This window comes from Mytilus edulis, chromosome 9 (assembly GCF_963676685.1).
Source record: "Mytilus edulis chromosome 9, xbMytEdul2.2, whole genome shotgun sequence".
Classification (NCBI taxonomy): domain Eukaryota; kingdom Metazoa; phylum Mollusca; class Bivalvia; order Mytilida; family Mytilidae; genus Mytilus; species Mytilus edulis.
The window spans coordinates 32,831,312-32,859,144 of NC_092352.1; the positions used below are offsets into that span (position 1 = coordinate 32,831,312).

A 27,833-nucleotide genomic window follows, 5' to 3' on the forward strand; every position below is an offset into this window, starting at 1 on the left:
ATTCTAAAACGGCGGTAACCATGCCAAGTAATTCTAGCTTTGTTGGGCCATATGATTTCTGCCATTTACTAAGTGCTTTAGATCCGAATCGTATAACACGAATTTCATCAGTTTCGCTCATTTTCTGATATAGCACGTAACCAATCCCCTTACAACAAGAGTCTACAGCAAGTCTAAATGGTAAATTGAAGTTTGGAAAGGCCAGAATAGGAGAATCTAGCAGGAGTGATTTAACATTCTGAAATGCACGTTGTTGTTCATCGGTCCAGCTAAAACGTTCATATTTCTTTAAAAGTCTCGTCAGAGGTTCCATTTCAGCACTGAAATTTTTGATGTATTTCCGAAACCAATTAAATAAACCAACAAGGCGGCGTAACTCTTTCACATTTTTTGGTATAGGATAATCAACGATGGCCTGAACACGGTCCGGTGGTGGCTCAATTCCTTTATTTGAAATTTTATGACCTAAGTATATGCAAGAGTTCTGAGCAAAAGTACACTTTTTGGGTCCCAGCTTTAAACCAGCATTCGAAAGTCTTTGAAAAACGTTCCGTAAATCTTCAATATGCTGATCGAATGTTTCGGATGCAATAAGGATATCATCAAGATAGCACAAACATGATTTAAAAGTTAATCCTTTAAGTACTTTATCCATCAACAGTTGAAAAGATGCTGGAGATGAGCTCAGTCCCATTGGTAATCTTAAAAATTTAAAAGTACCAAAACATGTATTAAAGGCTGTGTAACGTTGACTGTCTTTTGAAATCGGTAGCTGAAAAAATCCAGACGATAAGTCTATTGATGTCAGAAAATTCGGAGTTTTTGTAGAAAACGATTCAGTGAGATCTTGTAAATCTGGGATTGAATACGAAAAGTGCTGAGTCATGGAATTTAAATACCTAAAGTCACAACAGAAACGAAATTTTGACAAACTAGTCTCTTTCGATGAAGCATTTGCTTTGCCTTTTTGGTACGTTCTTTTCGACACAAGTACAACCGGACTTGTAATAGGGACATCTTCTGTTTCGTCTACCGGTGCAATTACAACTTGTCTCAAAAGTTCATCTAAATGATGTCTTAGAATATCCTTTTTGTCAGGAGTTAAACGATATGAACGTTGGTGTTTCGGTTTAAAGTCAGGCTTCAAACATATTTGGTGTTGAACAACATTGGTAAAGCCTAAGTCAGGGTTTTCCTCGGTTACAAATAATTCTTTATTAGAATGTAAAAATTCAATCAATGTCGATTTCTGTACTTCAGTTAAGTATTCGGGAATATTAAAATAAGAAATAAATTTAGAGTCGATCTCAGTATCTTTAATCACCGGTTCAGTCGACAATTGAATATTTTGAACAAAATGAGTGTCATTATTTTCACTCAAAGGCATACATACATGATCCTTAGAAAATGGTTCAAGCTCCGCTAAAATCTGTCCTTTATTCAAATGTACAGTTTCATTAGTAAAATTCAATATTTTAATCGGGACTTGTTTCTCACGATTTACTGTCACTACAGCTTTTGATATTATGACTCCTCGGTCTTTAGATATTTTAGAAGTACATATACCTTGCATTCCATATTGCACTTTTCCATTTACGTGTCCCCAAATAAGGACTTCTGAATTCGGAGGTAAAGAAGCAGGACTTTGAGTTAGAACTTTGAACTGTTTAGATTTTATGCAACAATCACTAAAGTCAAGAACGATATTCTTGGAATACAAATAATGCGTTCCTAAAATTAAAGGATGCGATGTTTGCGCTAAAATATATACATGAATCCAGTGCTTTCCTTGAGGCACAGTAATCTTAACCTTAGCAGTTCCATAAATTTGCACTGTTTGATTATTCGCTAAAGTAATTTTGTCACTCGTAGCACTAAACTCGGACTTCATGGAATCGGGTATTGAATTAAAAAGTTGCGAAGACATGACATTTATTGAGCTACCTGTATCAATTAATGCTGAAATTTCCTGATTTGCAATTCGCACAGGCATATACAAAAATTTACAAACAAATGTTGAATCGTCGTCACTTGTACATTCAGTTGATTCTGAATAATTTACAGTTTTATCAGAAATGTTATTAATAACATGGGCAGACTCGTGTACAGAAATTTTATCTAGTCGCCGCCCCGGGGGTCCTGCCCTGTGAACCCCGGGTTCCGCCGGTTTCCCGAATAGTTTACACACTGTGGACTCTTATGGCCCGTTTGGCCACAAATATGACAAATAAATGAGGAATCTATATTACCCTGTTCATTCCAATTGCAGGCACGTGCAAAGTGTCCTGGCGCTTGACATTTACGGCACAGTCCACGGTCATATTGATATACTTGACGATCTCGATTTCGTGGACGAGAAAACCGATCGTTTTCTTTTACATCACGAGAATTATCTAGTTGCTGTGAAAAGTTTGTGGCAAGTTTTGACACGGCTTGGGTTAGACTGTTTATTTGTCCTTGTAATTCACTAACTACATCGGTTTTTAAATTGTTTAAATCTTTCACCGCAGCGGGTGTGTTATTGGCAGATTTAGTAACAGCAGCTACAAGTGGTGCTTCGTCCTTTCGATAACCGTAAGCTTCGCCCATTTTGGCAGCTGCTAGGCAATTTGCGCTATCACTATGGTGACCTGCCCTAACAAAAAAGGCGAGTTGATCAGGCAAACCCTTTATAAATTTAATCAGTATTTCGTGATCACTTTTGTGCAAAATTGTTGCTTTTTCATGGAGTTGAGCGTAAAAATCGTCAATTGATTGCCCTTTTGAAAGCTTTAATGTTTCAAATATTTCACCTTCAAGAAGTATAGTTGGACTTCGAAAATCAACATCAATATATTGCTTCTTGTACACCTGTTCAAATGTTTGCCATACATGTTTATTGTCGACTGGAAGAGTATTGAACCAAGTAAGAGCTGGACCACAAAGGTGCAAATGAAAAGCGGCAATTTTTCTAGCATCTTCTTCAGGTAGTATATGATGTAACACGGCATAAGATTCAAACTCACTCAAAAACTGAAATGCATTTTCATGTGGGTATCCCCCAAATTTACGGCAATTTGCTAACTTTTCCATTTTGTGAAAAGAATTATGATTGAAATTTGATATGGGAGGTTGAACTTCGTCGTCAAGTGTTGAAGAAACTACGGTATTTGGCGTACTAGAATCGGTAAAATCTGAGGTTTGAAATTTATCAAATTGTGTCCAGGCAGGGGTAATTGGTGTCTTTACATTTGGCAGACTAAACGAAGTATTTAACTGTAGTGGAGAAGCCGGTGGTTGCAATAAATAGCCAATATCGGGTTCTATGTCGTCTGTTATTTGGTTATATAATAGGAAATCGTCTGTAAATACAGACTCGTTGTCAGATTCCGACATTTACCCAATAAAAATACAATGTTTTATATATATATATATATATATCACACGGAAAAATCAGTAATGAGAAAAATCTCACATACTGTACGCTCAGCTGTAAGTAGACGAGCAGAAATGAGATAAATCTCACATTCTACATAAATGAAAATAAATACAGGCAATGCATACTATAATTAATCTTTATTTTTGCAATCTCATATTATTCCAATTTATTCCGTCTATACAAGACCATATATATTTGAATATACCCACGGACGTCCATGATGTTTTCTGACACGGGGAAGAATCATCTACTATGTATAAATGACGATTCAATGTATTAAAATAAATGTCTCTATGTTTGTTTGGATATATAGTTTTAAAATAAATATTTGTTCGAATGATTCACTAGTCTAATGCTCTCATAATGTATCCATATTGACGAATCAACCACGTGTGTCGTCCTCGTGTATGGGGTCTACATGTATTATCAACGAGAGTCACATTTTCAAAAATAATTAAAATGTCTTTTAAAAACAGCAAATATTCTCATAAAATTGTTAAAAGTCTCCTAATAAGCTTTTTAGGGTCACTCCACCATGTAACGATATCGCCTCGTCTTATTAATATTAGTGTTGGGGTTGCGACTAGCTCATGAACAAAAACACGTCTTACGTTCACGACATTTAATGAAAGAGAGAGAGTAAAACAAAAAGGCGTTTCCGGACATCACTTGTACAGTTCCGTAAAACATATAAACTGAATTACACATATATATATATAATACTAGAACACACCCGTGATATCACGGGTACGTGACTGAATTATAGTATATAACTATGAGCAAGCCTTATTTTAGTATTAGTATTGTCATCTGATAAAGTCATGCCGATTATAAGATACACAGTTTTTCTCTGCTTTCAAGTCTTTCTGTTTGAACCCGTCGAACTGAAACAATAATATTAATTATTTGGAAAACAAAATGTCCTGGAATGGAGTATTTTTTAATCAACAGCATTGTCCTATATAAGTTATAAATACAGTTGAATTCTTTGCTTCGCTGTTTTACGTCATGCCCACTAACAAATTGAAAACTGTACCTATACGCCTTATTTTTAGTCCAGATTTTTAGCATTCGTATTGTTATCTTAGAAAGTCTTACTAATTAAAATACTACAATAGGTAACAATTTGACAATTTAGTAGTGTCAACCCTGTGGTTATGACCCGTGTATATAGCATATTAATCCTGAAAACAACGTTTGGTGGTGCGCCTGTCAGATGCGGAACGTACAGATAAGGTAATAAGTAACAGGTGAATATACTATTGGTATCGGTAGCGGACTCGACCCGGAACTTCTAAATTATTGGCAATATTAATTACATGGAAAACAAAAGGGCCTGGAGTGGTGTAATTTTTAATCTACACCTTTGTACTATATTAGTTATATATAAAGTTGAATTCTGTGATTCGTCGTTTTTACGTGATGACGGCTAACAAATTGGACCTCGTAATTTTAGTATTATAGATATATCTAAATATATAACAAAGGTTGTTTCTTTAAAGTCTTCCGGGTAAACAACAAGTATATAATATGCTTTTATTTTTTATTAACTTATAAAAGTACAAAAGTCATGAAAAGAAAACATAATTATAGCACTTTCAATGCATAGAATAAACGAATGATACTACAGGACCCTAAATACAACTGTCAAAAGAAATGAAAGTCTCAAGGTAATGTAATCTGTTAATATAAAAAATATCATTCTTCAATAGCGTATATAGAGCTCAGGGTGCAATATTATATACACATTGAATACAAGTTGATTGATTTTTTTTGTCATAAAAAAGTTCGATTTTAGTTGTTATTATAAAAAAATCATGGCATCATTTCTATTCCATCTCAGAATTTTCAATATGGCTTAAAACATCATGTCTACGGATCTTTTTCAGCGCATCCATTAAGTCAGCCTTTTTAGCTCGTGTGTGATGTCTTCTCCAACGTTTTAGCGCTGCTACTGCTTTGTTCTCTGAAGGACCACGAGCACCATCAGTGTTGATGTCGCTAATGTCTTTTTCTATAGTATGAGAACCTCGTTTTGGATAAAATGGTAATTGCCTATAAAGCAACATCCAATCTTGATCTATGTATTCACTAATAGTTTCACAAGCCTTGGCGAGTTTATCTGAAAAAGATGAATGCAAATTATACACCTTATTTTTAAATACATGGTTTCAATTTTTGCCGCTTTTCTTCCTGGTACCATTGAACAAGTTTCAACTGTCGATTATTCATTCATAAACTTGTAATTAGATCTTCCTATTCCCTCGATCAAAAATCTGTTTATTGACCAGAAACCTGTCTAATATTACAGAGCGAACGACTAATAAGAATACAACCTAATTTATAAGTATTGTATTTGATTTCAAACTTTTACTAGTATTTTTAAACGCAATATCTTTTTTATTATATCATATGTATATGGTTTTAAAATGGTAGTTTTTCATTTAAGTAAAGTGCATAAAGAATGGGTCATAGGTTAATCAAACTTATATTAAAGAACAATGTGCCACTAGTATAAAATCGTTTTCATTCAAAAGAAACTCATATCAGTTTTGATCGATAAACTAAGCGAGCAATGTAACATACATCCCCTGACCTCTGGCTTGGAAACCCCATTTACTATAAAAAGTAAAATAACAAAAATACCGAACTCCGAGGAAAATTCAAAACTGAAAGTCCTTAAGGAAGTACACTACTAATTCATGGCCCCATTACTATCTATGTTCAATTGCTCAATTTCAAGCAGGCACTTTTCTCTTTTTTTTTAATTCAAATAAAGTCACAATCATGCCATGTCAAAGCAACACTGTATGGTGTCTTGTACTAAAAAAAACCAGCATACCTTGAATAGCATATACGAAAGAACTGCGGCCCTTTTCACAAAAAATCTTGAGAGTAAAAATGCTCGTGAGTCATACACATTTCTTTATTCCTTATTACTTACGATCAATTTTTTCCTGGACTTTCAAATGTACCAAATAGGTACTTTAGATCTGACAAACTGGCCAAATGTCCTTTCTTTGAAAATTTGTTTATTATTCAAAATTATAAGTCAAAAAATGTTCTACAATAATCACCAGTAATTTACCTTTCATTTGATACCAACATTCCTAAATTTTATACATATTTTGAAAGTTACACCGATGCGTAGGAACAATTGTGTGTTAAATATGTACTACTTTATTGTATGTGGTGTCTGACCGGGACCGAACTAGTGCTGTCACACCTTAATCAAATGGCAAAATCAAATGCTCAAACACATGAAACGAATGGACAACATCTGTCATATTCCTGATTTGGTACAGGCATCTTCTTATGTAGAAAATGGTGGGTTTGCTTAACCTCTTACTGTATGCCAGTCGCATAAAATTCCATTATATTGGCAATGATTCGTGAACAAAACAAACTGACATAATAGGTAAAATCGTTAACAATCTATAGGGATACATCAGTCAACATTGTGTTATAATCTTAATCACTATAAAAATAACATTGACAAGTTTAATAATTGATATTGTGTTTATAATTTGCTCCTATATGACCCTAAAATTACAATAAACATCCAGTAATTTATTCTAAGCGACGAAAATGTTGAACTCAATGTAAGTTAGTTCCCCCAAAATACTGATCAAAATAAGAATATTGAAAATGCTGTTCAAAGGTAATTATTTGCCAAACATTAAAAATTTAAAAATAAAGAAGAGTAACACGCTGCTCATTAAGGTTTCGGGCAATATGCGTCTCTTATTCAAATTAAAGTGACTGACGGCTTGTTGCTGAATTTCAAATCGAAACATGTCATGCATGAAAGAAAGAAACGAGAGCGTACTTTTGCAACAAGAATAAGTTTTTAGAGGCTCTAAAGAGCCTGTGTCACTCACCTTGGTCTATGTGAATATTAAACAAAGGACACAGATGGATTCATGACAAAATTGTGTTTTGGTGATGGTGATGTGTTTGTAGATCTTACTTTACTAGACATTCTTGCTGCTTACAATTATCTCTTTCTATAATAAACTTGGCCCAGTAGATTTAGCGGAAAATGTTAGTGAAAATCTACAAATTTTATGAAAATTGTTAAAAATTGACTATGAAGGGCAATAACTTCTTAAGGGATCAACTGACCATTTTGGTCATGTTGACTTATTTTTAGGTCTTACTTCATGTACTTTGCTGTACATTATTGCTGTTTACAGTTTATCTCTATCTATAATAATATTCAAGATAATAACAAAAAACAGCAAAATTTCCTTAAAATTACCCATTCAGGGGCAGCAACCTAACAACCGGTTATCTGATTCATCTGAAAATTCCAGGGCAGATAGATCTTGACCTGATCAACAATTTCACTACCTGTCAGATTTACTCTAAATGCTTTGGTTTTTGAGTTATAAGCCAAGAACTGCATTTTACCCCTATGTTCTATTTTTAGCCATGGCGGTCATCTTGGTTGGTTGGCAGAGTTACAGGACACATTTTGGGGCCAGGTGAGCTAAAAACTGTTGACGCACATCGTTTCTGACTGATAAAAAATAAAGTGAACAGTAGTATAATGGTGTTCAAAAGTCATAAACCGATTGAGATAAAACAAATCCGGGTTACAAACCAAAATCGAGGAAAACACATCAGCTATAAGAGGAAAACAAACGAACAACAGGGCCACTATCGTGCAACAAAAATAAGCACCAACATACATAGAAACGAACTATTTGTTAACAACTACCATATTCCTGACTTGGTAAAGGATATTTCAAGAAATAAAGGTGGGTACAACTTGGTTTTAAGGTTAGCCAAACCTCCCGCTTTAGATGACAATGTTAAAAAAAATCGCTAAAAGGACAACACTACGTGACAGAAATACAGAATAAACACACACACGAATACCCATTACAGAGAAACACACAAACAAATCATATGTAATAGTCGTCACAACAAACAAACTGCAGAACAACAACGAAAAATCATAGCAGGTGGATGAATTAGTCCTGTTCCATGTAGAATTAAGAAACTAATTAGATAGCAACTTTACAAAAACTGATACGTAAACAGTAGAATAAAAATATTTAACAACACATTCTGTTTCATACTAATCGTGTTTGCTATTTTTCTGGCATTCTAGAGACGAGAAAAATTACCCAAACCATGAAGCAAATTGATTGTCAATATTTGTTATTAACATACAGTTAGTAAAATTATATTTAGAAATAACTATATATAGCAAATTTTACAATTTGGATTGCTCAACTGCATTAGTAATGAAACATAACAAGGAAAACACACATTTAAATTACACGAGCAGGTACTTGTTATTTTGTTATGCCAGAACAAAACTATAATGAGTTCCAGGTTATTATAATATATAAGTAACATGCACACATGACACCATCACTGGGGATAATTATTCATTTTGAACATAAGCTTATTTTTCTTGAGAAATTGGATCGATGTTTACATGTATATACTCACATTTCAGTTCTTTAATTTGAACAAAGAAATTCGATAATCATTAAATATTATACATTTCAAAGATGTTTTTGAAATCTAGCAGACTTTTCTAAAGAAAATCCAAAATAATATTCTGTATCTTTCAAACATTACATCTCTTAAACCAAATAACTTAAAATTAAACAGTCGAAATGGACTGAAGTAGCACAGACTAAACGAAATTCTTTTTAAATAGCACTGTAGCCGTTTTAACACATATCATCTGATAATGAGACCTGCTTTTATAATAAACACGAGGTTAATTCTAAACCATCACTACTAGTATAAGTTCGGTAGATCTAACTTAATTTCAAATGATTTGTCCAGAATACGCTGATTAATTAACGAACAAAAATAGCAAAATAATTGATTAACATGGTATCATTGTGTAATAAGATAATTAAGTTTTACAGGAACTGATACTGTTGGCTGAACACATAAATAATTAAAAAACAATGTATGCGTTTAACATTCAATTTAAAAAAACAAAACAAAAAAAATAAACAAAAAAAAAACCCGTTCATTTTTAAATCACAATTGTCTTCAACTTTGTACTTGTTAGGCTTTATAACTCTTCTGATCCGTCACTGGTGAGTCTTATGAAGACGAAACGCGCGTCTGGCGTATTAAATTATAATCCTGGTACCTTTGATAACTACTGACGCTCCCAGTTGGTTTGATATACCAGGGCTTATATTTCTTAATATGATTTTCTTGACAGAAGGTTGTTTCGTACATGAGAGTGTGTCTTCATTTAAATGCATAAAGGGCTATTTATTTACTTGCACTGGATATATTCCACTACTGGTGTAGGATATAGTCAGTTCAAACGTCAGTGTTTTGGTACTGACATTGTTAATAACATTTATTCTTCTATAAAATATCACTCCCCGTTGAAAAATAGAAATTACTTAGAACCAACAGAAAAGTCGACCATAGATGAATGAAGCTATTCTTTTTAGATTCATCTTGGTCCCATAGCGACCAATGTGTCCACTTTTTCATTCATAAACTTTCTTTCAAATGTTTGTGTCTGAACATTTCTGATATAAGTACTTCTGACACATGCAATATATATAGTGTTGTTTTCCTTTAATGGGGAAGCTTGCGTACTATCTCTAAAAGTGTTCATAGTTTGAATGACTGCTCGGAAATAACTTTGATGCTGATGCCTACCGATTTTATTTCAACTCGTAGCTTTATCCAATTCACTATTTGCCTCGTTGATGACATCATTGAACTTGACACGCAATTTAAACCTGACATACGCAACACGATATATAGGTGCCACTAGTGGGGCAAAATCTTTCAACAATTTCGGACAACCTACATTCAAACAATTTTTTTTTGTAGTTTTTTATCTACTGTTTTGTATACTACCACGTGTTCGTTCACCGTCTTAGGGTATATTTGAAAACAAAGTATAGACCTATTTGTTCTCATAAAAATAAAGTCGGGAATATAAATAAGGCATTAGTAGTATACTACTGTTCAATTGTCATAAATCAATTTAACTGAAAACGAGATTCTATCTATAGTCGGCTGAAGAAAAAAATTGATAAAACACGTATTATATTTCTTAACTATTATATCGACGGACATCAAGGTTTTCGTACCATTTGAAGAATTCCGAAAAAGCTTCATAATATGTTACATAATTGATCTGTGATAAGTTTCTACTGTTGGAAATTCTATAAACTGTTTATCCTTACATAGGATTACATAGCATAAAATAAAAAGATTATATCAATTATATGCTAAATTTACACTACAACTATCATTGTCAGTGTAGTTTTTGTTATTATGTATTTTGAAAAAACATGTTCGATTGATTGACTGGTTTATATTGTATTGTGATGAGGCATGTTTCTACTCTTCTTTTCAGAGTATTTTTTCTAAAAGGAAATGTGTTTAAAGCAAATTCACAAATTTTCCATTCACAGTAATCATGATGATATGCACATTTACGATTATTGAGTCTATTCATTAAGCATTTGCCAGAACCCAGATTCTAAATCTCTCGATGGAAATGATTGAATTGAATATATTGTTTAAAAGAGATATATAACCAGGTTTCTTTACAATCCTTACGTCAACAAAATTTCAGAATGTGTAACAAGGTTGATCTTTTTCATTCATGTTTACTGATGAATTCGATAAAGCATTTATGTGTTGACACAAGTATACCGCGTAACGTGATATGATTCTTTTAATTACGGTACATTTGTTGAGATCTTAACTAGCTCTCAAACACTGTACTTATTTCAACTGCAAATAAGTGTTATCATGCTCAATCGACTGACGAGATTTGTTAATTAGTCTAAAGTAGTTTTATACTGTCTATGTTTTTAAACCTTACATTCTGCTTGGCGTAGAGGTTTAAACGTATTCGGATGTGTCTACTTTTGTGTTTCAAATGTCTGGTTATGTAAATGTATTTCAGTTGTTTCCTGTAATTAGTTAATACTTCAGCTTTATCATGTACATCTTTTGAATATTCATTTTATTAAATTTACTGTTTGCAAAAGTATAAATTACTCTAAATTATAGGGATTTTCTGGTAACTTAACAGAAAACCCTTGCCGTTTTTGGCACAACCTTTTTGATCTTTTGGTCCTCGATGCTGTTCAACTTTGTACTCGTTTCGGCTTTCAAACTTTTGTATCTGTGCGTCACACATAGGTCTTGTGTGGACAAAATACACTTCTGGCGTATTAAAATTTTGAACTTGTTGCCTTTTGTTGGCTGTTGTTCGTGTGATTCTTTGTCAATTGTGTTCTCCAATTTATTTATATTGTAGTCCTGTGTTGTCATTTTGATGTTATATTTCACATGGCCATAAAAGTGCGAGGTTTGGCATGCCACAAAACCAGGTTCAACCCACCATTTTTTCCTTTAAAAATGCCCTGTACCAAGTCAGGAATATGGTCATTGTTATATTATAGTTCGTTTCTGTGTGTATTACATTATAACGTTGTGTCGTTTGTTTTCTCTTATTTTTGAGTATAAATTCACATTGCGATAAGACGTGTCACGGTACTTGTCTATCCCAAATTCATGTATTTGGTTTTGATGTTATATATATATGTTATATTTGTTATTCTCGTGGGATTTTGTCTATATGTGTTACATTTTAGTGTTATGTCGTTGTTCTCCTCTTATATTTAATGCGTTTCCCTCGGTTTTAGTTTGTTATCCCGATTTTGTTTTTTGTCCATGGATTTATGAGTTTTGAACAGCGGTATACTACTGTTGCCTTTATTGATACCTTGTCAAAATAGATGTTTATATTGAACTCATTTGCATTATTAAAAACCTTGCATAAAGAACATAATAACAAGTGTTAAATTTTGCATTTCTCGTTTATGTGAATTTATGCAAACCCAGGTTGGATCTTCGATTTTATCTATCAGTCCATGATTTTCAGGAAATTTGTTAAGAAACCGAAAATCTTTAAAGGGAAGTTGAAAGTAGTGTTCGAGATATTTAATTGAATAATTTCTTGTTTACCTTTTCCTTTCTTTTGTCCAATTGGAAGGCTGAAAAATATTTTTTCAGTGACGTCAGTGCTCGTTTTGTATCGATGTATTCGTCTGGCTAAATCTAGAGCCTTATCCAGCTGCTCAAATTCTTCCTCTTTCCTTTCCCTGTCCACTCTGATGTCAATCAATTCCTTTTTCATATCTTTGATTTCTTTACCCATCCTTTTTACCAGATTTTCTTTCTGTGTCATCCATTCAAGCTTATATTGAACTGCCGCTAATTGTCTTTTTAATGGTGGCATTTTTTCCTTGGCATAATGAATTTCATCAGTCAACATTTCATATGTTTCAATATAGGTTTCCTGCGAATATTCACTTTCTCGTTTCCTTAATTCTTTCTTCCTATATTCCTTGAATTCAAGTTCTGTCTGAAGTTCAATCGAGAGGGTTCGAAGATTATCTGCTTCGTCTTTCATCGACTCTTGTTTGTTTTTCCATGTTTCCATTTCAGTCAATGCTTTGTCATACTCTATTTCTGATTGGCTTAATTTATAAGTCAGCGTGTGATATTTTGTTTTCGCGTCTCTCAGTAAGCGAACCTTTTCTTCTCGCTGTCGATCTAAATCGTCTATGTCATTGCGTAGAAATACGGGATAGTTCTGATCAGCCTGAATCCAATTATTGGCAACAGACATCACAGCTTTTATATTTGTACAGCCGTCTGCAAAGAGCAAAACCACTGGAACATTTTCGCACTCATTCTTTTGACAAAATGCCAAAACTGGTGGAGTGAACTGAGTATGGTGAATCATGATATCCTGGTAGTTCTTCTGAAGCTTTTTAATGTTTGTAATACTCTTACTGATTGTTTCAATCCAAATTTCAATCTGTTGTTGGTAATGAGCTGCCGTTTCCAAGTAATGGTCTGTTTCTGGATCATAGAAACTTACACAATACTTTTCAAGCAGTGTTTTGATATTTGTGCACGTTTCTATCAAGTCAGTAAATTTGCTTGGCATAAAGGTTTGTATTTTGCCATATAATTCTTTTATCAGAGAAATATTGTTAGGATCGCCTTTATATTTTTCTGCATCAGAACCATCTTTGATTGCTTTTTCTAGAGACGCCTTTGAGGAAAATTCGCTGATGTTTAACATGCGTAAAACTCCTTTTAATCGAAGTATACTTTTTTCTACTTCATGTTGCAGGCTTTTACCGACACCATAATAGTTTCTCTCCAAACGTGAAAGTTTTTTCGAAAGTCCTTTTATTTCAGAAGATATTGAATGTCGTAGCTTTGCAAGACTTCGTGGTGGATTTGTCTCAAGCTGTTGTACTGCCATAGACCTTCTGTGAAGCTTAGACATGTCATCGAGGGCCGGTAATAGAAAGGCAGTCTTTGTCGCCAGTGTCGGCATCCGACAATCCAAAATTGGTCGAAGCTGAAATAATCATTAATTTGATAATAAATACGCTTAAAACTGTATATTATTGAAGACATAATTATTTTTTGACGCTTCAAAGACTTAATGCATGCAACTATTAATTATAGTTTATTGCAGTCTTTACTGAAAAAATGTAAAGTTGTGTTCGTTCAAGAGAAGAGGGTTATCAATTAATATTGAACCGCCGTTAAAAAAAATGAAATAAAAACCCTACAGAAAATGATTCTTAAACAACTGAATAACATATGTATTATACATTTAGGTACGTTTTTTTAATAAATATTTCTGACATGACATGAAAGAAATATTTGTAACATTTTCAATTGTTAAAAAATAACTTGACGTTATCAAAAAGTAATTTAATTAAAAAAAAACAGTTGTCGATACCGTGCCTAAAATGCTATCAAATGCTACAAAAAGTATATGTAGAAACTCACACAGGAAAGAGCAAATTAACTCTCCAAACTCTTATGAGAAATTATTGTACCTTGAACTTATATGTACTGTAATCATTACTTATAGCAAAAGATAATATAATACAGGTTTTGGTCGGAAAGGTTTCTGAGGTCTCTTTCCAATTTTAAGAATAATCTGATTATAACGTTAAGTTCATACAAAAAGATGCCAAATGCTTTTCAATGGAACAAATAAACAGGAGAAAATCAATTGATTAAATATTTTAATTTATTATCCACAAAATAAACATAGCTTAAGCATTGCTGCCGTTAAACAACATATCAATCATATTATAAAAGTTGATAATGTCACCGTTTATCTCAAATTATTTCTCACTGTTAAGCAATGGAGATTAAAGGCTAGAATGTTTGACTTTTGATTGGGAGATAGGAAGCTTAGATTTAAACCAATTAAGTCAATTTGATTTAAAATACCAAACTTGCAGATATTTCAAAGGCAGGTGCAGGTCGGTTCAACTATTGATAAAAATGTCAACCAAAATTGTCCCCTATCAACCGTTGACTTTTCCACTAAATTAATAACATTTTTTGTAAGTAAAATCTGTTTTTCTGACGTGCAGTTAAAAGTTATGTAAAATGACATTTCATTTACGGCTTCATTTACCAGCATATCGATTTAAATTTTGCTGGTCAAACGACAGAATATAAAAATAGAGAGAGATGATGTCATTGCCAATAAGACAACAATCCACCAAAGTTCAAAAGAATTGATGCAAGCAATTTTAGGTAACCGTACGGTCTTCAACAATGAGAAAAATCCATGCCGTATAGTCGGCTAAGACGTTCACCTTTATGCCCTCAACCTGAAGAAAAATTAAAGATTGAAATTTCTTTTTTCATCTGAGATATTTAAAATTCATTTCAATTTACGAAGTCTCTGGTAAACAATTTTATATTGTAAATATAATACGACTTAGTTGACTGAGATACAATGTAAAGCATTAACTAATGGAGACGTATTTGAACTTGATGTGTTCGTGGTCGTTGACATAGACATTCTCCAATGAAAGTTGGAATTCAGTAGCTACTTATGTCGTTTGTTGTTTTTATGGTTATCAACGCCATATAGAATTATATAAGTAAATATTTAATATCAACAATGATACTCAAATCGTTATTATTAAAGTCTATAGCAACATGCGAGACTATTTGCACGAAAGATTGAACTATTAAATTAAATTTTAAATGCGGTAACACAACTTGAATCATTATTTTTCCATTTTACTGTACTATATTAACTACTTCATTTTCTTTAAACTGAGTAGGTAAGAATAGGTTTGTCAATTGAGATGTTAGTCAGAATGATGACGTTTTAATACTTGGCATCAATTTGACTAGTTTTACCTGTGTGCACCGCCGTGTATTCCAAACTGTCAATAGCATTAAGCCATATACATTTTTATTTATCATTTTCTTGATCATATTGAATATACTGAATTATAGATATGTTTTTTTCTGATATTTTATTGTTATGAAACTTTATACACGTCGCCTGTTCTGTATGGTGCAAGTTGATAATTGTAAGCAATTCTAGTAAAATTTTGAAAACAGTCGCCTTAAACTAACTTTATCATATGTTGTTTTTTCTGTCATCGTTCAAAAGCTGGTGTTGTATCCAATGCAAAAAATAAAATCACAAAAATACTGAACTCCGAGGAAAATTAAAAAAAGAAAGTCCCTAACGAAATGGCAAAATCAAAAGATCAAGCACATCGAATGGATAGCAACTGTCATACTCCTGACTTGGTACCGGTATTTGCATATGTAGAAAAGGGTGGATTGAACCTGGTTTTATAGCTAGTTAAACCTCTTACTTGTATAACAATAGTGTTGATAGCTGGTTATATCAATTCGATGCCTTGTCTTGTATAAATGATTTGATTACAATTGTGTAATAATTTTCACAATATATAAAACTCTTCAATAAAATTGCATAACACTATGTCAACTTAAAAAGCACACATTCAGCATTTCTAAATGCTTTCGTCAGAATTTCATTTAAATTCTTCGTTTCTTTTTTAACTAAGCCAATAAAATACTTTAGAAAAGGAACAATTGAACACTTACAGCCATTGATTAAACAACGTATCAGTTACGACGTTGTCAAGTTTTTAACGATTTTTTGCAGTTTCATTCCAAACAGTTGCAGATGATAATGGTTGCTACGATTGATACCGGAAGTAAATACTTATAATCAAAGAATCAGCTGCTGTATTCGCACCTTAAAAAGTCTAATCAGCTGGCTTACAGCTATGTCTTAGACAACCCTAAGTAGAAACATGGCAAAAAATATTTCACTATCTCCATTTATTAATGATATGAAATTCATAAAAAACTTCACTTATCATTGATTTTTATATGTAATTGGTCGTAAAAATGAAATCTTTTAAATAATAAAAAAAAAAAAACATAAAATTTATACAATAAATAAAAATAATGATAGAAATCGACTCCCGCAAAGTGGTATAGTTTTGTTCAATCAACCAAGCATATTATACATCTGAATAACATTGCAACATTCAACTGCTAATTAATCATACGAACTCTAAGTAATAATTGACTGGCAAAAAAAAAATAGCATCGGTCAAATGAATTTTAAACTTTCCTTTCTATTCTATCTTTAATTAATGAGAGCTTGATTCTTGTTATAGATAGAGACAAGAGAAACCCATTTGTTTAGTTTATGCTAGGTACATCTTTGGTAAAAGCGGTTGTTTCTGACAAGTTAAAAAGGGGGAGGGGGCACATCTTAGTTTTTTTCAATAGTATTTAAAGATAGGACGTCAAACTGAACTCACGATAAACGACTTACAGTTACATAAAATTAAGACGTTTATTAAAGAAATTGTATATTTCAATTGATACTGTTGTCAATGAAGCTTCAGTTGATAAATAGATTGAGTTATTGTATTTACCAACGACACTACAGGAAGCCTGAAATGACGATGGATAGAATCAGAGACATATATGAATGAAACTGAAAACAACATTAAAAAAATATATCGCGTGTTAATATTTGATAAAATCGTAGTGTGCTTGAAACCGGATTTCAAAACAATATCTTATCAAAACAGATCATCAAAACATGGAAACATAAATAATGGCTCGTGTATTTCTACAACCGTCAACCTACCTTCAGATTCATCTTTAATATAATTAGTTAAGTATCTTTCGTATCATCAATCCGTGTTAATTACACCGAGAATTTCACAAATGTTTTTATCACAGTGAATTAAATCCAACATGATATCGACAACTTATAAAAGACAGGCCAATAACTAGCATGTCATCATCTAAATTTCTTTTTATACCAAATATCCAAAATCAATTACAGCGTACGACTGTAAATTTAATTCGTGTGGTCGAATTCACTGTCTTTAAAGTAATGATTGATTTAACCGTATAAAGTGTCATAGAGAGCGTCTTGCTACGAAAACGTTTCAGAAAATTAAATATTTACACCACTGAGAATTACAGTATTTATTTAATGTTAGTTAAAGGATAGATTATACGATAACATAACATTTTTGGGTGTACAGTACAAAAAAACATAACACGAAGGACAAATAAATACATGCTCGTTATTTTACCAAACTAGCTCTGCAGGAGAAATTATATGAGTCTATAATTGGTATGGGCTAATATTTAAAAGTAAAGAAAATCACAAATCTGTTCTGTGAATCTTTCGGTATCGATGTTATCTTGATACAGAGCACACCAAATAAAAAAAAATCGTTGTTTATTTTTTCAGAAAAGACAAATCGATGCAAAATGATTGGTAAAAAGTTGTATTTTACATTATATTTTTTATTTATTCTGGGGTTTTGTTTTGTTTTGTTTTGTTTTGTTTTGTTTTATATTATGTTTAAATAGAATCTTAATTATATCGAACATTTTTAAAATAAAGATGCTCATCTATAGTTTATTTAAAACTTCTGTATTTCTAATTTATCCGGTTCCTTTGATTAAATGGTATATCATTATCTTAGACAAATAGATGGACACATTGTTTATAAATATATACCTAGTTATCACAAAGGTTCCAGGATTAAAATTTAGTACGCCAGACGCGCGTTTCGTCTTCATAAGACTCATCAGTTACGCTCAGATCAAAATAGTGATAAAGCCAAAATAGTTCAAAGTTGAAGTTCATTGAGGACCCAAAATTCAAAAAAGTTGTGCCATATTACTTTTTTTATCCTTAGTTTTTCGAAAAATTCAAAGTTTCGTAAAAGAAAATTTATAAAAATTACCATATAATTGATATTCAAGTCAACATCGAAGTGCTGAGTACGTCAGAAAAAAATCTAAATTGTAAATAAATGCAACAGTGGTAACCACTGTTCAAAAGTCATAACTCGATTGAAAGAAAACAAATTTACGGCTTTGAAATAAACTCATCATAGATACCAGGACTCTTAATCCGAGGGAAACACATCAGCTATAAGAGGAAAGCAACAGAACAACAGAAACACTGAACTGTAACAAAAGTAAAACTATGTTGTTAAAAAAGAGGGACGAAAGATACCAAAGGGACAGTCAAACTCATAAATCTAAAACAAACTGACAACGCCATGGCTAAAAATGAAAAAGACAAACAAACAACAGCACACACGACACAACATAGAAAACTAAAGAATAAACAACACGAACCCCACCAAAAAACTAGGGGTGATCTCAGGTGCTCCGGAAGGGTAAGCAGATCCTGCTCCACATGTGGCACCCGTCGTGTTGCTTATGTGATATCAAATCCGGTAAATAGTCTAATTCGGTAGGTCACATTCATGCATAAATGATCTTTTGTTTTTTGGATCGGCACTAAACAGGTTTGATGAACCCAAATTACATTCGATGTTACCCTGAACAGAGCTGAATGCTTTGCCAAATTTTATTTCTGTCTCCGTTATATATGATTTGGGCATGCAAAAAAAAGCTGTTCAGAAAAGTCACCAAATTCACAATTCCAGAGCTTGTCACACGGATATGACTATCCATAGGATCTGATTAAAGGTCATATCACACTCATAATGGAGTCATGGGAAACCATTGGATAGAGAAGACTTGGATTCAGGTAATTATATTGCCCTGAAATATGTTCGATGAAACATCAGCGGTGACAAAAACCCTTATGAGATCTTATGATTAATTTTACAGTCGTGACGCAACCTTTGGTCAATTGAGAAAAGATATGCTACATGGATTCAAGTATTACTCGTACAGTTTTATGAAAATGTAGTAAGTTCTTCTTAACTGTAACCCTGATCTTGGTCAAGGTTATAATATTTCTATATTGTGTCAATGTTACATTTAAAATGGGTCGGGCACTATGTTAATGAATGCATCTGATGCGATCTTGTTCTTCAAGATATAACTATTGGTGCATGGGACAACATAGGTGTACCGTAGTAGGCACTAGGGTCACAGTATTGGAGCGTCTGGTATTTTCTTACTATTTTGCAAAGCAGTGTATGCTTTCATACTTCATTCAAAAGTAATAGTTCATTTGTAGTAATTTATATAGATTTGAGGGCAAAAAACTATTTCATATTTCACCATAATAGTACAAGCAATAGCAATTCTTCTTTTTGTGTATTGTATGCTCAATTAATTGACACTGAGTCTAATCTAAGACTACTGTGTTATTGTAGCTCTACAAGCTGAAAATCACAGAGTGTTACATATATCAAAAAGGAAATATTCTTATGGGTATCATTCGAGTTTACCCTATATCTTTACCATCCTAGTATATAACTGTATATTATATTTGCCTATCAGTTTGATGTTTATCTCTGTAACGTGTCAACACCCTTAGTCTACAATTTTGTTTTGTTGATATATCATTTAAATCATACATTACTATCAGTAGCGCAACTAATTGAATTGTGTTACCATTTCAAAGTTGACAGTTTTATAATTTAAATGACGATTTTGATTTCCATCTAAACTGATATAGGTACACATAGCATTTAAGTTTGAATACCTATCATTACTTTAAATGCTAGTGAACGAACAAATAATAAGTGGGTTATTACAGTTTGAATAAACTCATCATAGATACCAGGATTGCAATTTTATATTTGCGCTTTGAAAAGTACATTTCTTTTATTAACATCCCTGTTAAAAGGGGTACATACTTTTTGATTATTTACTTATGGCTGTAAAAGGTCATCCGTTTCGTGTTATGTAAACGCGGGCATTTTTTGTTATGGGAACAAAGTAAAAGATGACTATTTACGTGAAATGATTAACGTTAGTAACTAGTATCATGTTTCCTGTGTACATATAAAAAAAAAGATGTGGTATGATTGCCAATGAGACAACTGTCCACAAGAGACCAAAATGACCAAAATAAAACAGCGAATCTGTGCATATTAGAACCAGCATGACTTTATCAGATGACAATACCAATACTTAAATAAAGCTTACGCACAGTTATATACTTTAATTCAATCACGGATGTGGAGGAGAAATTCCGACATAAACTATAACATCACAGCTCACCAGTATCTGAACGTGAATGAGGGAAATGAGTATACTATTTTCTGCTTATTAATTGGATATGACAATATTTCATTCAAGATTCTACGGCTTCAGTCATTGAACGTGGCAATTATTGAAAGTTGCAAGAAAAGAGAATGATACAACAACACTAAAAAAAGTCTGATTCATATCAGTAATTAACCACTGAAAAGAGACTCTATAGCTAGAATTTTAAAAAAATTTTACGCTTCAAAAACTGTAAATTGTAAATTGATTAACTTATTATTTTATTCAATGAAACATTGACAAGCCAATAACCCTGGTACTTCAAAAATACAAAAAAAAAAAAAACATTCTACTAGAAAAAAAATGTCGATAAGTAGAATTTTGATAAAGACCTTTCATGTCAAATATGATTTGCCTTATACAATTTACATTTAATTAAATGCACTTGGAAAAACTATTTGAAATGAAGTTTATTGTGATCTGAAGGAACCAAGAAATTTTATTTTAATTAAATGCACTGTAAGTGTGTACTCGAATCAATTCAGTTCACCATTGTAAATATATGTAATGAAATAGAGGCAATGCAATGCAATTTTCAACGATCTGTGTTCACGAACGGTGTCTAGATCCGTATTAAAGTGGAATGTTATTGCCGAATTGTCTTTATAGTTTCCTAAACTGAATAGTAAACTGAAGACTGATCAATATGTAATTTGTATATCCATAGAATCAGAAAGTCATCTAATTATGAAAAAAATGCCGAAGAAGACAATGTTAATGCTCTAAATTTACAGACAAAAATGCAGCTTAAAACCTCGAAAAAACTTTGCTACGCGGGTAGAATTGTGAAAAGATGGCACTAAAAACTGTTTTGAAATCGCCCTAATATATCCAGGAGAAAATTGCCAATTGAGCAGCTGAAATACAAACAAAAAAGCTTCGTAGAACGATAATAACCTATTATCAGGTTTCTGTATAAAAAGATATATTGTATAATTTCGGCTGCGAGTCACATCCTGAAACTTTTTAACAGCATGCTCAGCGAACGAGTGGATGTGTCGCACATCTCTATATCACAACCGAACCATTACAAGAAGTGACGAGACAGCAACTTACCTATATTTTGAAAACCAAATGACATAAAGTTCTACAAACAATCTTTACCAAAAAATAGGTGTCCTTACAATATGCCAAACACCAAAATCGACAAGAGTTTAAAGAGTAACGAATACATTTAACAGTGGCTATTATGGCAGATCTTTACGCAGAACCAAATTCTCCTAAAATTGCAACACTTACGATTATATGTTAGTTTTTTTTATTGGAAGAAATATTTTCAATTATTTTAATTGCTCATCAGAATAAGACTTGTTACATTTGGATATTGAAATAAACTTGACAGAAGTGACCAAGCAGAAAACCGGACCGGAAATCAAGTTCTAAAAAGACCAAAAGCATCCAGACTAGGTTTATTACAGCTTTTATCATTTCATTTCGGTTAAGTTCTGGACAATTCATTAAGATTTCATGTATACAATCCATACACATTGAACAAAAAGATGAAATTTACATGTAAACAATCAAGTATCATAAAAATACACGACCAATGTACTAGATATAGTCATTTTGTATGGAATACGATAACATCGGACATTGAGATAGATAAATAAAATCGAACTGTTACAAAATTTATCAATAGTATATAAAAAATAAATAATGACTCACTCTTGCGGACCTAAATTCCAGATTACTATGTTCTCTGTTTCTTTTATCTCCATCCTCATCGTCTGTTAGACTTCCGCTGATGGTGGGGTCTAAGTTCTGTAAAATAGCCATTTTTTTAAATACAATATTCGTACATAGACGGAAAATACATTATTTTTTAAGCAAACTATCGAAAACAGGATTGAAAACGAGGCTATTCGAGATTTACTCCTGTTTTCGTGGTAATTGTAAACTGATTTTTGATTTTTATTACAATGTACTCTACAACGGATCATGTTTAAAGTTTTTCGACAAAAAAAACAAACTATCTGTTTTTCTTTTCTTCAGTAGCTTCTACCTACAAGACTTCGTTCGAGCGTCCATGTACCCTCGTTGTCTCTTTCGATATATATTTTTCTACACTCAACGAATATCATATATTTTAAGGTATTTATAATTTGAGCAAATGTCTTGAAATACATGTACACTAAATCAAAGTACCTAATACTTTTACTGTGAATTTAAGAAAAAAATGAAGAAATTTTAGAAAAAGGTTCTGCTGTCAAATGAATTCATAAGAAATTGGCCCTACCTCTTGACTGTTTGAATTTAACCAGTTTATTTCATTATAAAGATAAACAAAATAATTCTTTGATTTTGTTTATTCGAGTAAACTTCTTGTTCAGTCCCAGGATACTCTCTCGGATACTCCTTAAACAGTAAAAACCTGGATATCCCAGGATACTCTCTCTGATACTCCTTAAACAGTATAAACCTGGATATCCCAGGATACTCTCTCGGATACTTCTTAAACAGTATAAACCTGGATATCCCAGGATACTCTCTCAGATACTCCTTAACGGTATAAACCTGGATATCCCAGGATACTCTCACGGATACTCCTCAAACAGTATAAACCTGGATATCCCAGGATACTCTCTCGGATACTCCTTAAACAGTATAAATCTGGATATCCCAGGATACTCTCTCGGATACTCCTTAAACAGTATAAACCTGGATATCCCAGGATACTCTCTCTGATACTCCTTAAACAGTATAAACCTGGATATCCCAGGATACTCTCTCGGATACTTCTTAAACAGTATAAACCTGGATATCCCAGGATACTCTCTCGGATACTCCTTAAACAGTATAAACCTGGATATCCCAGGATACTCTCTCGGATACTCCTCAAACAGTATAAACCTGGATATCCCAGGATACTCTCTCGGATACTCCTTAAACAGTATAAATCTGGATATCCCAGGATACTCTCTCGGATACTCCTTAAACAGTATAAACCTGGATATCCCAGGATACTCTCTCGGATACTCCTTAAACAGTATAAACATGGATATCCCAATATCTACCACTAGATTTTCTTATGGTAGATATTTGATACCGATTTTTACTAGATTTCAATTTGTACAGTAGCATATATACAGCTTCGACAGGAGAAAATGTGTAGTTTCGTGGATTTTTTAAGCACTCGATCTATATTAAGATTGGTATCGGTGCAAACAATCGTGTTATATTTATGATCTGCTGAAATCTGAGATCAAAGATAATTTTGAAGACATTTTTCCAAGTTCCATATGACTGTAATTTGTCAAAAAGGTCAACCATAACAAACAATTTAGTGAAAGGTGATTTCTCATTACATAAGTATATACCAGTAACCTCATTATCTTCACGAAGCTCTCTTTAGTGGAGATGACAACTGAAACTTTCATTAGTTTTCTGTTTGAGGACCATAATTAGGCCAAAAGTAGGTCACCAGGAACATAGATGTATAGCAACTCGGTTTGTAATAAAAATTGAGAACCAATTGTCATTTTCCTGGAATTTTGAGTAAAAGGACCAACATTTCAGTCATTCAGAACGAAACTCTTTAGCTGATTTGTAATTAATCATTGGATAATTTGATAACCAAATATCAACTCAATATCTTTACCGAAAACAGAAAATGGGAAGGAACGGTTTAATTTCAAGGCAATTTTCTAAGTTGAACAAACGCTAGTTAATAAGCACAGAACTCGTATCTAATTTGACACTTATTGTAAAGTTATACATGCATAACGAATAGCATGCTGAAAACAGATAAGAAAACTGCTTTAAAAGAAATTGTTTGAGTCAGTTGGCCTTATAAAAGACAATACGATGTCAAGTGAAACTAATTTATAATCTGTATCTGATGATTATATATAATTCTCTACCAAAATTCAGATCAACATCTTAAAAATAAGACTTAAATCAATGAAGACAACGTGTTTTTAATGACAATTTATTAGCCAGCGGAACATTATTAGGTCATAAGTAGGTCAACCAGATGATTTGTAAATTACTGTTTACAGTTTAAAAAATATACTGGTAGTATATTAGTATCTTAAGACGTTGAAAACGGAGAGGAACACTATAATTTCAATGATAATTTAACTAAGACCAATGACCATAGATCATAAGCAAGTCGATCAGCACAAACATCATACATATGTGATCAGCAACTAATCATAAAAAAAATCCAAATGCCGACGAAAAGGGTTAAACACAAAGGAGAAAACATTAAATAACATTGAGTATTTCCATGGGCAAATGACCATGAACAGGTCACAATGATCAAAACCCAGGAATAAAAAGATTTACACAATAGGTACTGTGATTAATTTAGTTGCAATTATCTACCAAAATACTGCTAAAAATCCACAACGAAGTCATATGTAGATATAGGAAGATGTGGTATGAGTGCCAATGAGACAACTTTTCATCCGAGTAACAATTTATAAAAATAAACCATTATAGGTCAAGGTACGGCCTTCAACACGGAGATTTGGCTTACACCGAACAGCAAGCTAGATATAAAGGGCCCCACAATTACTAGTGTGAAACCATTCAAACGGGAACCACATAAGCAGACATCAGATTCCTGACAGGTGCAAATAATATGCATTATTATATATTGCGGCTGTCCTAAATGTTACGAGTAGCGGCTGCTTAGTGTGTACACTATATTTTATTGGGTTTTGTTTTGTTTTGTTGTGTTTGTTTTTTGTTTTTGTTATGTAGGTGATTATAGATCATCTTGAACTTCCATTAGCCGTATTTGGAACAACTTTTTTTAATTTTCGGTCCTCAATGCTCTTCAACTTTGCACTTCTTTCACTTTATAACTATTATGATCTGAGCGTCACTGATGAGTCTTAAAAACTAGAGGCTCTAAAGAGCCTGTGTCGCTCACCTTGGTCTTGTGCATATTAAACAATGGACACGGATAAATTCATGACATAATTGTGTTTTGGTGATAGTGATATGTTTGTAGATCTTACTTTACTGAACATTCTTGTTGCTACAATTATCTCTATCTATAATGAACTTGGCCCAGTAATTACAGTGGAAAATATTTTCTAAAAATTTACAAAAATTTATGAAAAATGTTAAAAATAAACTCAATAACTCAATAAGGGGTCAAATGACTATTTTGGTCATTTAAACTTATTTGTAGATCTTATTTTGCTGAACGTTATTGCTGTATACAGTTTATCTCTATCTATAATAATATTCAAGATAATAACAAAAAAAGGCAAAATTTCATTAAAATTACCAATTCAGGGGCAGCAACCCAACAACAGGTTGTCCAATTCATCTGAAAATTTCAGGACAGATAGATCTTCACCTGATAAACACTTTTACCACATGTCAGATTTGCTCTAAATGCTTTGGTTTTTGAGTTATAAGCCAAAAACTGCATTTTACCCCTATGTTCTATTTGTAGCCATGGTGGTTATCTTGGTTGGTTGGCCGGGTCACGCCACATATTTTTCAAACTAGATATCCCAAAGATGATTGTGGCCAAGTTTGGATTAATTTGGCCCAGTAGTTTCAGAGGAGAAGATTTTTGTAAAAGATTACTAAGATTTACGAAAAATGGTTAAAAATTGACTATATAAAGGTCAATAACTCCTAAAGGGGTCAACTGACCATTTTGGTCATGTTGACTTATTTGTAAATCTTACTTTGCTGAACATTATTGCTGTTTACAGTTTATCTCTATCTATAATAATATTCAAGATAATAGCCAAAAACAGCAAAAATTCCCTAAAATTAACAGTTCAGGGGCAGCAACCCAATAATGGGTTGTCGGATTCATCTGAAAATTTGAAAGCAGATAGATCTTGACCTGATAAACAATTTTACCCCCATGTCAGATTTGCTCTAAATGCTTGGTTTTTGAGTTATAAGCCAAAAACTGCATTTTACCCCTATGTTCTATTTTTAGCCATGGCGGCCATCTTGGTTGGTTGGCTGGGTCACGCCACACATTTTTTAAACTAGATACCCCAATGATGATTGTGGCCAAGTTTGGTTTAATTTGGCCCAGTAGTTTCAGAGGAGAAGATTTTTGTAAAAGTTAACGACGACGGACGACGACGGACGCCAAGTGATGGGAAAAGCTCACTTGGCCCTTCGGGCCAGGTGAGCTAAAAACGAAACGCGCGTCTAGTGTATAAAATTATATTCCTGGTACCTTTGATAACTAATTTCAGCAAGGTGCATCTTATTTCATTGATGAGGACATAATAACATAAGCAACACGACGGATGCCACATTTGAAGCGGGATCTGCTTACCCTTCCGGAGCACCTGAGATCACCCCCAGTTTTTGGTGAGGTTCGTGTTGCTTAGTCTTTAGTTGTATATGTTGTGTCTTGTGTACTATTGTTTGTCTGTTTGTCTTTTCGTTTTCAGCCCTGCCGTTTTTAGTTTATTTTCAACCTATGGGTTTGAAATTCCCTCTGGTATCTTTCGCCCCTCTTTTTTTACTGTTTCATTAGAGATCAACTTAGGTAAAGTTTAGTCAGATGTCCTTTTTTGGAGGGAGCACAAGCTAAGAAAGCCATTCGTGAAACTGAATTCATTTGAAACGTTTGCAATTATTAAAATCATTTGGCAATTTACAAGGTTAATGTATATAAGATATAAGAATATTACCTGCAATGCCATTGAAAAATCCTTCACCTCTTTTAACTTCATTTTCCTCTTCTTAATATGTTCCGATAGTATGTCCCTATATCACATTTACTTCAATTAAGTATTTGGACAATTACATATATACCTAGGTCATTTCAGTGAATTATCATTTATAATGTTAAGGCTTTAGTCATAATTCTAAAATCCAATTCGCCCTATTGAAGCAGATTTACACAGATTTAATGAGGGATAATATATACATGCATACTATTTTAAGAGTATATGTGAAAATATGAGATTAATTCAGGTCATTGAAGCGAAATTTCAATACTTTAAAGTAGGTGTCAAAGGGTTTTTGGCAGTTTCGATTTTAT

The 27,833-nt window shown here is 32.8% G+C and overlaps 1 protein-coding gene across 2 annotated transcripts; it reads right to left on the reverse strand.

Moving 5' to 3' along the window:
* Nucleotides 1–4,944: 4,944 nt before the first annotated feature.
* Nucleotides 4,945–27,661, reverse strand: LOC139488149 (uncharacterized). 2 transcript variants are annotated; one of them, XM_071273565.1, is made up of 4 exons: nt 27,481–27,661; nt 22,517–22,612; nt 12,413–13,826; nt 4,945–5,540 (listed from the first exon to the last, which is right to left on the reverse strand). In XM_071273565.1, exons 1-4 carry the CDS (start codon nt 27,520–27,522, stop codon nt 5,248–5,250), a joined length of 1,845 nt encoding a protein of 614 aa, XP_071129666.1. In that variant the 5' UTR covers nt 27,523–27,661; the 3' UTR covers nt 4,945–5,247. The 2 variants fall into 2 exon arrangements, with proteins under 2 accessions (XP_071129666.1, XP_071129667.1); XM_071273566.1 differs by lacking the exons at nt 22,517–22,612; nt 27,481–27,661 and adding an exon at nt 17,439–17,790.
* Between the last annotated feature and the right edge of the window lie 172 nt (nt 27,662–27,833).